The 12,107-nt window shown below is 35.5% G+C and overlaps 1 protein-coding gene across 2 annotated transcripts in view; it reads left to right on the forward strand.

The window, feature by feature from the left end:
- The window catches only part of BORA (BORA aurora kinase A activator), a 25,762-nt gene continuing 13,655 nt past the window's right edge, over positions 1-12,107 (forward strand). The window contains exons 1-5 of one of the 2 annotated variants that reach the window (XM_003257436.3): positions 1-165; positions 1,088-1,255; positions 3,450-3,556; positions 7,110-7,155; positions 10,105-10,186. In XM_003257436.3, coding sequence (XP_003257484.2) covers positions 1-165; positions 1,088-1,255; positions 3,450-3,556; positions 7,110-7,155; positions 10,105-10,186 — 568 coding nt within the window. The remainder of the gene's footprint in view (positions 166-1,087; positions 1,256-3,449; positions 3,557-7,109; positions 7,156-10,104; positions 10,187-12,107) is intronic. The other variant, XM_012506936.2, reaches the window with a different exon arrangement.

The following is a 12,107-nucleotide window of genomic DNA, read 5'->3' on the forward strand; positions in this document are numbered from 1 at the left end:
ATGGCGGGACGACACGATTGGCCAGTCGCTCACAAGCCCCGTGCCCTGGTTGGCCCAACACAGCGCGGAAGCGGGGAGTTAAAGAGTCTGTGCCTGTCGGGAAGCTGGCCTGGCCCCCGGGAGCTCCCTGGAGTCGGTATTGGGGGCTTCGTTTTGTACGCACCGGTAGGTACGCTCTTTGTGGTCCCTGGCCTTTCCTCCTGTCTGAATGGAGAAGTTTCTTTTCCCAGCTCCTGACTTGCCTGCCCGCTCGCCCCTGGTGAATGGGAGCAGTCAGGGAGTAGGTGTGGAAGAGAGGGGCACCAGAAAGAGTGGCCACGTAGGGTTGGGGGCGACGCCTCCTTCGCGCTCCATCCAGGGAAGCCGGCTGCATCTCAACTTTCCAGAAGTAGACTCTTCTCCACCCCACCCCGCCAATTTGTAGCCTCTGTAGCCTCCTTTGATTGGAAGTAATGCAGTCTTGCTTTGTATCCCGGGACGGGTGGAGGGGAGGTCTTGGCGAAAGGAGGATTTTTGGAGGAAAGGGGACCCAAGGCAGTTAATTTCCTAGCCCCTGTCAATCATACTTCTCTGGCTAGGACTCATGTGCAAGAAAGGCACAAGCTTCCTCATCTCTTACCTGCTTGCTACAAAGAATTGTTTAATAGCAACTGTAGTTGGATAGGGTATCCGAAGAATGTTCATAGTGTTGAGACATGAGATGATGAATTTTAAAAAAATTGTAGCTATAAGTCCTTTAGTTGAGAAGAGATCTGGGCCTGTTGTAATCTTCAGTTTCCTCAGAGGCAGATCTGAATTCATTCATATTTGATTGCTGCTAGTATAAGCCACTTCACTTCTCTGAGCTTGTTAATACTTTCGCAAAATAATATCACTAATAACTTACTGCTATAGCTTTCAAGGTTATTTCGAGGATCAGTTAAGAACATTTATATGTGATACTTTTTTTGTAAGCTGTATCATAGTCCCAAGAGTGTTAGGTTTTGAGTTGTTTTTGTGACACATTTGTCGAGTACATTTTAATAGTTAAAATTAATATCTATGGGACTTTGTAATTTTAACATGCATACTCTTGATTTCTTTTTAGTTTTCTCTCTGTGCTATGGGAGATGTCAAGGAATCAAAGATGCAAATAACACCAGAAACTCCAGGAAGGATCCCTGTTTTAAATCCTTTTGAAAGTCCTAGTGATTATTCTAATCTCCATGAACAAACTCTCGCCAGTCCTTCTGTTTTTAAATCAACAAAATTACCAGTAAGTTATTCCTGACTAGTGTTTACAACTAATTTTAAATGTAAGTAATTACAAATAATTTTAAATATAAACATCTGTCTTTGCAAGGTAAGGAGGAAATACATTATGGAGCATATATAGCTGCAATGTACTTTTTAAAATTGTAGTGTTCATTATAATCTCGTGGTTAGGTTAATAAGTTAGCTAGAAGTTTTTTTTTTTTTTTTTTTTTAAGTTCAAGAACAACATATGTTAGCTTCCTGCAGTTGTGGGTGTAGCTACATTCTGTGGTTGATGATATAGCTACTAATACATCAGAGAAGAAGCTGCATCATCTAATATTATGTTCTCACTTATTTGGCAAACATTATTTGAATGTTGCTATGTGTCAGATACAGTGCTAAGCAGGGATTACACTGTGAACAAGTTAGGATCATTCGGCACAAATCCTTAAGGAGGTTATACTCCAATGTAGGGGTCACAAACTTTCTGTTAGGGGCCAGACAGTAAATATTTAAGCTTTACAGGTAATTTGGTCTCTGTTACAACTACTCAATTCTGTCTTGTATCACAAAAGCAGCCATAGGCAATGTGTAAAGAGATAAATGTTACTCTGTTCCAATACAGCTTTATTTATGGACACATTTGAATTTCATATAATTTTCACATGTCACAAGATATTTTTTTGTTTGTGTTCCCAACCATTTAAAACTGTCAAAATAATTCTTAGCTTGCAATCTATTATAAAAAGAAACTAACCCCTATTTTATGTGTTAAACAGAACTAGATGAGTAATATCAAGACAGTGTGATAGGTGATATGATTAGTGCTTAGCACAATAATAATATGAAGGAAAAGTGTTCTTCAGTATATTAGAAAAGGCTTCACCACTTTATCTTTTTTTTTTTTTTTTTTTTTTTTTTTTTTTTTGGTGGAGTTGGGATTTCACTATGTTGGCCAGGCTGATCTCGAACTCCTGACCTCATGTGATGCACCCAACTCAGCCTCCCAAAGTGCTGGGATTACAGGCATAAGCCACCGTGCCCGGGCCACTTTATCTTATTTTACTGTTATTTGCTACATTGGGTAAGTTCTTTTGACCTTGGATCTTTCAACCTATCAAGTTACTTAGAAAAACTGCAAATAGGGTGGCTGTTTCTGCTACACTTTCATACAGGTTTTACAATGAGCAGGTATGTACTAGTGGAAGGTCGAGCAGTTTATATTGAGTCATTTCATCAATCTGACCTTATGATTTTTAATTGAATCATTAAAATTTATCTCTTGGTCTTACTAAAAATAAATAATAGATTGATGGCAGCTTAATCCTCAAAGTTGGACTGTATGGCATCTTGCGTTTTTAGGACTGAATTTGCCTAGAATATATTTCTAATTACAGATTAGGATTTGGATAAACCTTTAATTCAGTTGCATGGTTGAGTACAGAAAGGCAGCACCGGTTGCCATTCATAATTATTTTAAGGATCAACTATGTTATGAGCTTTTGCAGCCATCTCCAAAGTGACTAAGGACTTTAATTTCAGTTCCTTCTTCGTGAAAGTAAAGACGTTTGATAACTGTGAGAGATTTTTACTTTTACATGGGCTTAGTTTATCACACTGATGAGTGTTAATTGTGAAAGTTTTATATCTTTATTACTCTGTTGTGATTTTTCTCGTATTACGTATTTCCAACCCAGGTGAAAGATTCTGATATTTTAAAAGAGATACAGGCTGGGCGCTGTGGCTCATGTCTATAATACCAGCACTGCCAAGGTGGGCTGATGACTTGAAGTCAGGAGTTTGAGACTAGCCTGGCCAACATGGTGAAACCCCGTCTCTACTAAAAAAATACAAAAATTAGCTGGGTGTGGTGGCGGGTGCCTGTAATCCCACCTACTCAGGAGGCTGAGGCAGGAGAATCACTTAAACCCAGGAGGTGGAGGTTGCAGTGAGCTGAGATTACACCATTGCACTCCAGCCTCGGTGACAGAATGAGACTCTCTTAAAAAGAGAGAGAGATACAATTAAGCCAGTTGATCGAATGTGATATGATTACCCTTTGCCATTTAATTTCATGGTAAAGTCAAATTTTAAAATATAAGCTTTAAAATATTTTCATATTATAACCATTCATATTATTTCTCACATAGGTTAGCATTTTGATGAACTATTTTAGTTTGCCTTTACTCATAAGCTCACTTTCTTTTGTTAAGACTCCAGGGAAATTTAGATGGTCTATTGATCAACTAGCTGTAATAAATCCTGTAGAAATAGACCCAGAAGATATTCATCGTCAAGCTTTATACTTAAGTCATTCTCGGTAAGTTTTCCTTTCTTGCACCTAAGTCTAATAACACTCTCAAGTGAAGAGAGGTAGGAAATTCTAAATGTTGAGTATATTTTTATGTAAAGGTATCAGGGAGAAAAAATTTTGATGCAGATTTTTCCTATCTAAATGAATGAGTTCAAAGAACTACATTCAGAGAGATTTTCTTGCCAACAATTCCAGACCTGGGTAGATACCTTTTTCTTTTACGGGTAACCTTTTCCCTCTGCCACTGAGGTGACAGCTCTGTACCCCGAGCACTCAGTTAAGAGAAGAACATTTTGAAATTTGCACTTTTCTACATGGTTGTGGCTTCTGCCATTAACTTGTTTCAGTTTGTCTTTTTGATGGTTTGGGGTAAAGCAAAATGCTGTTTCATTGTTATCTATGTTTGGGGAAACCTAAAACCCCCTTAAAGAGTTACATACGCATTGAGTGGAAGGGTATCCATTAGCAACAGAGCGGTCCAACTGTAACAATTCACTTGGAATCAGAATTACATTTTCTAGAATTCTACATATCACCCAGTGCAGTCTTATTTGTTGATGTGTTGTTTAGGTTTCAAGGCACTAATGTACTGCAGATTTTGTTTTTTATTACAAAGTGTAAGGTCATATTATTCTTTTGTAGTTTCAGGGACTCTTGTTTGTATGTTTTATAGTCTGATTTTTTAATATTTGAAAAAAATCAAATACATGGTATGACCAGATTTTAATTTGCTGTCCTTAGTAGACATGTTGTTAGTCCAAAACAAAGGATAATCCTTTTCCCTTTGACTTAAGAATTCAGTCACACAGTGTTGCACACATATTGAGATATTCTGGTAAATACTTACTGGCTTTTCTCCTCTATCTTCTCTTTGCTTGGTAACATGATGACCATTCACTCATAAAATTAATGTCCATCCAGACAGAGTGTTAATAGGAAGGGAATAGAATGAGGATAAAACATGAAAGGATTTTAACTTAAATTTAAATAATACCTTTGAGGTTGGGTGTGGTGGCTCACACCTGTAATCCCAGCACTTTAGGAGGCTGAGGCGGGCAGATCACTTGAAGTCATGAGTTCAAGACCAGCCTGGCCAACATAGTGAAACCCCATCTCTACTAAACATACAAAAGCATTAGCTGGGCATGGTGGTGCACACCTGTAATCCCAGCTACTCGGGAGGCCGAGGCAGGAGAATCGCTTGAACCCGAGAGGCAAAGGCTGCAGTGAGCTGAGATCGTGCCATTGCACTCTAGCCTGGGGGACAGAGCAAGACTCCATCTCAAAACAATAAAATAAATAAATAAATAAGTAAATAAATAATACCTTTGAAAGAAGGTGAGATGAATATCTTAAAGCAAATGAGTCACAGTTAGTGACTAATTTTTTGTTTCACATGAACTTAATTATGCTTAATTATTTTGTCTCATTTCTTCAATATATTGAATGATGTACAATTATTATATTGATCAGTCAAGAGATATTTATTGAGTACTGTGAGGGACTGTAAGAAACATTGAAGAAGTACAAGATATTAAGAGTCAAGAGTCTATAATTAGACCAAAGTTGTAACACAGTGCTTCTGTACTTACTACTAAATGATATATTGTCTGCAAAGGTTTATAAAGATAATCTTGGTGTCTCTTAGTACATAGATTTTTCATATAGAAGAATGGAAAAGAGTGGGAAAATATTATAATTTAATGATATCATTCAATGAATGGTTATGGCTTCTACCAAGGATAGTCAATATATTCTTCACAGAGCATCTCGTTTCATCCTTAGAAACAAGCAGTATCTTTCAGTATCTCTTCTTACATATTAGCCCTCTACTTCAATTCTTCCCATCCTTTTCATGCCACCATCCACACAGAAAATTATAACTGTAAAGCATACCAGTGTAAGCAGGTGAGTCTTGGCCATGTAGGTGACCAGTCCTGAGATCCCCTCTCCTTTGCCACCGTGCAAAGGCTCAACATTCAGGCCACACCTATACCCATATGCATCATACTGGTGTTCAGTGGTATGCTGGTCAGGATGCTCTCCCCTGTATGACTTCTTAGAATCTTCTTTGATCTGACTGCAGAGTATTTGGCCACAGTGATTTTTACTGTTTCCAGCAATCACCTGAGTATTTCATGTTCTTGAAGTCCCTCTGATAAAGTAGCAAAAGGTTTCTGAATGCAGTAATCCTAGTTCAGAGCTTACTTGCTATTTGCTAAGCTTGTTATGTGCTGCCATTTTGACCATGATAAGATGAAGAGAACCATTGATAAGATGAAGGCTATTTTGTTATCCTCAAAATGGCTACTGTTCAAGCTGGGATATGTGGATTGACACTGTAGTTTATTTTCTCATACTTCTCCCACTTGAAAAATCTACTTAATTTCTGAAATGTATACATTCTCATATAAGCTTTATTAAGCCATGAGCAAGTCTATATGTGAAAAAAAATTCACACCATGGAATACTGTGCAGCCACAAAAGCATGAGAGCGTGTCCTTTGCATGGACATGGATGCAGCTGGAGGCCATTATTCTTAGCAAACTAATACAGGAACAAAACCAAACCGCTCATGTTCTCACTTATAAGTGGGAGCTAAATGATGAGAGCACGTGGACATATAGAGGGGAACAGCACACACTGGGGCCTGGTGGAGGGTGGGAGGAGGGAGATCAGGAAAAATAACTGATGGATTCTAGGCTTAATACCTGGATGATTAAATAATCTGTACAACAAACCCCTATGACACAAGTTTACCTGTGTAACAAACCTGCATTTGTACCCCTGAACTTAAAAGTTAAAGAAAAAATTCTGAGACAAAATAATTTTAAGTTGTAAAAAAAATATGTCTTACCAATTTACTGATGGAAGGCAAGCATTCTTTCCTGTAATGGAATAAAGAAGTAGTCCTAGAAAGCTAACTTCTGAGTCCTTGGCAAGTATATGCTTTGTGCTTGTGACCCAAAATTTTATATTAAATCTTGTAGCTGAGAAGTTTATGTTGCGGTAATTGCAGATTGTATCAAAGTGAAAAAAGAATTCATTTGGAAAAAATGTTATATTGTCAATGTTTTATTTCAGATTTAATATTTTTGACTGTTTAGAACTGTGATAACTGTCCTCGTCTATTTTACAGTAAAAGTTGATTCTAAAATTATTGCCATGATAAACTTGTTATAATTGAAGAGGAAAACTTTGGACAATTTTTAGATGTATGTTGAATTAAATACTTCTTAATTTGTATTAAGGGACAAAGTTTATCAAATTTATATTGTTAAAAGCAATTTAATATCAATGTAAGTCTTTTGAAATAAAGTATCATTCCATTCAAACTTTGAATGGAAAAGAGGGAGGTAAACCTAATAGCTAACTGCTGAATTTCAGAATACTGCCATTTACTAAATGTTACAAGATACCACTAGTATTTATTATAAAGTGAGCTTAACATTTGCCAGTTTTCAATGAAGGGAGATTATTTATTTGAAAGGTTATTTTTTTAAATGTTCAATAAGCTTAAGTAATAGCATGGTTATTTTTCTTCTTTATCTTTGTATAGAATAGATAAAGATGTGGAAGACAAAAGACAAAAAGCCATTGAAGAGGTAACTTAAACTGTTACTGATCATTAAACCAGTTAAGGATCAATTCTGCATGTACATCACTTCTTTTAGGAAGACTTTCTTCAAATCCTTCACTGTCCCATCTCCCCTCCAAGCCCTTCGCAGTCCCATCTATATAAAGCACCCTTCTGTACTGTCCTAAGACCAATAATTTCCAGCTATCCCAGTACCTTGCATAGTACTTGTATACTGTTGTAATGATCAGTTTAGTGTTTCTGTCCCCTGGACGCAATCTTTTTTGGCCAATACCGTACTTCATCCTTTCATTCTCAGGACCTAGCACAATTTGTCTTCCTTGTGCCTTCAAAATATTGATTAGCACAAACTTTGTTTCAAGTTGGAGTTTACATAGAGGAAGTCGAATATTCTCAGGCCTTCAGAGTCTAGATTGGCATTGGGAATGGCTTTGTCTTTTTTTGTTAATACTTTGGATTTTTAAGATAATCATGAAATAGAATCTCTTACTGTTAAACAGGAAAGGTATATCATAATGTAGGCTTTTTAAAAAATAAAAAGAATTAAGTTTTTTGCTTTTTTCTGTCTGTTGAACTGCCTTTCTTAGCATCTAAATAAGGGTCATTATTATTATTTTGTTTTGTTTTGTTTTTTGAGACGGAGTTTCGCTCTTGTTGCCCAGGCTGGAGTGCAATGGCGTGATCTCGGCCCACTGCAGTCTCCGCCTCCCGGGTTCAAGTGATTCTCCTGCCTCAGTCTCCCGAGTAGCTGGGATTACAGGCATGCGCCACCACACCCAGCTAATTTTGTATTTTTAATAGAGACAGGATTTCTCCATCTTGGTCAGGCTGGTCTCGAACTCCCAACCTCAGATGATCTGCCTGCCTTGGCCTCCCAAAGTGCTGGGATTACAGGCGTGAGCCCCGCACCTGGCCTAGCATCTAAGTAAGGGTTATTTACCTTGTTCTTTCCTCAGAAAGTCTTTATGTGATGGCAGCATTTCTGATTTTTACTTTTCCGCCCCTCTAGCCCCCTCAACCCTCCTCTATTCCTTAGCCATACTTAGCTCTTCAGTACCACAAAAGACTATGTTTACTCCTGCCAAACATTACCTACTTCTTCATCTACCTAGTAACTGCACAGTTTTCATTCTGACTCAATCACTTGGTTCTTCCCCACCTGAATATTCTGACTCAAAATTTCCAACATTTTGAAAAAATGCTTTCTTTAAGAATCCTTAATTTTAAAGAGAAACCCAGCAGGCAAACTTAAGAAAATTTGTTTCTTTTCAATATATATTTTTGAAAATGAAGAAACATATACATATAGTAAAAACAAAAAGAAAAAATATAAAATAAAAAGCCTTCTGTTTCCCCACCCCACTTCATGAAGGTAATGACTATAACATTTCTTATGTATACTTTCAGATTAATTTTATGTCTTTAATAGCATATGTCCTTAAAATATTTTCGACAAATAGGATTATCATTTGCATACTATTATCGTTCTCATACTGCATCCTCCTTTTTTTGCTTCATGATTTTTCTTAGAAATTTTTGATAACCAGCATATAGATTTTTACATTCTCTTAGCAACAGCATAGTAACCTAGCCCCTGTTGACAGATGTTTAAATTGTGTTTATTATTTTTCTGTCACAAATAATGCTGCAGTGATTGGTATATATATCTTTATATTCTTGAAATGGACTTAGTAAGTCAGAGGCTTTGTGAATTTTCAGTTTTGGTAGATTTTACCATATTGCCCTCATAAAAGGTTATACCAATTTATACTCCTGGTTACAGTGTGACACTGCTTGATTTTCCATATCTCCAATATTGATTATTATCAGAATTCTTTATTCTACTCTTATTACTTTAAAAATGACATTTTTTTGTGTTTGTATTTCTTTACTTTTGAGTGAACTTATCCATCACTTTGTAAGTTTATAGGTCCTTTAATTTTTTTTCTGGTAATTGTCTATATCTGCCCCAGTCCACCTTTTTTTTTAAAAAAAAAATATATTTTCCTCATAGATTCATGGGTAATTTAGTTAAGAAAATTAGCTCTTTGTCATGTGTATAGCAAAATATGAAGAAAACGTGTTTGGTTACTTGCAAAATCTACGGAAGGGAAAATACTGTGTTAGAAATGAAAGAGGAAAGAAAAGTATCCAAATGCTCTATCTCATTTGAATATACTGGCCAGTAGTGTGCTGGTAAATGTTTAACAACTTGCTCTCTGGTCATGGAAGGAGTATGATTTATAGCAATTGCTGCTATCCATAGTATAAGTACTCCAACCATGGCCAATTTCAAGCTACTGATGTGACATCACTGAATCGGAAAGGAAGAATAGTGGCACACCATTATATGTAGGAATTCCATCATACAGATACAAAATACATTATTAACCTCAAGAGCATAGACATTGATAAATGTATAAAATAATTAGCAAGTGGTGAGTTTTGAATATTTGTTCTTTATTTTTAATATATTTAATTGTAAGTTTACATAATTTTATTTTTAATACTGGTTTTAACAACTGGTGCACAGAATTCTTGAAAATTTAATAATCAGATCTTGAGAGCCAGAACAAACAAGCCAGCTTCAGTGCCACCATTCATACTGGCCTACTTGCATATCTCTGTCTTAATATATTCCTTTCCTTTTCATCCTTTTTTTTGTAACCCCATCAAAAAAACCTGGGAAAGAAATTTAAAATACTTTGTCTATGATTAATCCTCTTAGTTTAGTTTACAAGTTTCAAATTTAACTGGTTGATTTGAAGTATTAAGATACCTCTTTATATATACTTTAAATTTCTTCCATTTTTCCTTTGGTCATTTGTATTAAAATTTTTACATACAATTATAAAGTTAGTATATAACATGTTTAATAATTATTTGGAAAAACACAGGTACCGTCTCACATTTTGGGTGGAATTTATGCCTAATTGTATGACTTTAATTTTCCTAGTTTTTCACTAAAGATGTCATCGTACCCTCTCCTTGGACTGATCATGAAGGGAAACAGCTTTCACAATATCATTCCAGTAAATGTGAGTGTACTAAAAATGATATGAATAAAAATAAAAAAAATCAGTGAATATAAAGCAACATATCGTGAAGTGCTAGTATATCTGCTTTGTAAGGAGCTTGCTTTAAAATTCTGGATAACATAGAATTTAACTCCTTTTAGGGTTAGAATTAAAAATTTGACTAAAATTTATTGAATTTATTTTTAGCTGTTATATTCTGAATTTAACTTTTTCTTCATGACTATTGTGAATGTCAGTTATAATGATGGTTATAGAGGATCCATAGATGAAGAAATAGTTGGTATTGAATATAGAGATGAGTTGTTAATGACTTTAGCAGTATTTTGAAGGTTAATATTTTAGATAAAACCCTAAATTGTGTTGCCTTTTCCTACTCTGCTGATTTCTTATAAACGTAAAGAAAGGATGAAGACTTAATATGACCTCTGGGACAGTGTATTATTGCTGAGTATCTGCAAAATTAATAAGGAAATTAAAGGGCAAGCCAGTAAGCTATCAAGTATCTTTCTACCTCCAGGCAATGGTTGTCATATATTTGTTCTCACTACCCTTATAGAAGGTCACTGTGCATGCAGTGACAAAGTCATCTGCATCCAAAATTTTCTTTATTTATTTACCCGTTTTGATAGTATTTCACAGGGAACTTTAATTTATTCAGCAACCCACTTACCCATTTTAAAATTTAGGATTGTTAGGTTACTACACTCTATTTTGTCATTTTATTTTAGAATTCCTGAGTTGTTTCTGGTTTTGGGGGGAGGGAGGTTTGTTTGGTCCCCTTGCTTTTTCTTCCTTTTATTTTGCTTATATTAGTCTTTTTTGAAATGGTTTTAGTTTTTTAGTTTTTTTAATCTGGTGATTTTTTAACTTATAAAACTTCAGAGTTAAAATAATTTGCACCCATATTTTTAACTCTTCTTGTGAAAGAAACTGTATGGTTTTATTGATCAAATTTCAGTTTTTGTCAAAATAATCTGGCATTTTAATCTGTTGAGGACATTGAGGGTAGCTAAAGGGTATCCCTAACCTTTTAAGGTTGACGTCATGAAGAGTAACCATCATTTCCTTAAAAAAAAATACTACTTTGGGATTCATCAGTCCTACTACTGGGTATATATCCAAAGGAACCGAAATTACTATTTCAAAGAGGTACCTGCACTCTCATATTTATTGCTTCATCGTTAATCACAACAGCCAAGATATGGAGTCAACTTAAATGTCCATCAACAGATGAATGGATTTTTAAAAATGCGGTGTGTGTGTGTGTATGTGTATATATATATATATATATACACATACACACACACACAATGGAATACTATTCAGCCTTAAAAAAGAGGAAATTTTGTCATTTGTGACAACATATATGAATCTAGAGGACATTATGCTAAGTGAAAAAAGCCAGCCACAGAAAGACAAATACTGAATGATTTCACTTATTATGTAGAATCTAAAAAAGTCAGACTCTTAGAAGTAGAGAATAGAGTGGTGGTTACCAGATGGTAGGGAGGAGGGGTCATGGGGGAGATGTCGGTCAAAGGGTACAAAGTTTCAGTTAGACAGGAGGAATAAGTTCTGGTGATCTGTTGCACAGCCAGGTAACTATAGCTGATAATGAGGTATCATATATTTCAAAATTGCTGAAAGTGGATTTTAAATGTTCCCACCACAAAGAAAAGTATTTGAGGCAATGGATATGTTAATTAGCCTGATTTGCTCTTGTCACAGTGTATACATATATTGAAACATCACACTGTACCCCATAAATGTATACAATTATTTAAAGAAAAATGTAAAAAAAATATTGCTTGATGCCTCCTTATTTGCTGTGGTAATCCTTTAGTTTTATCCTTGTATTCCCTCAAAGGTAAAAAAATAATAGAAACATACCAAAATATATACTTATATATGCAGATTTTTT

Source organism: Nomascus leucogenys, chromosome 5, assembly GCF_006542625.1.
Source record: "Nomascus leucogenys isolate Asia chromosome 5, Asia_NLE_v1, whole genome shotgun sequence".
Classification (NCBI taxonomy): Eukaryota; Metazoa; Chordata; class Mammalia; order Primates; family Hylobatidae; genus Nomascus; species Nomascus leucogenys.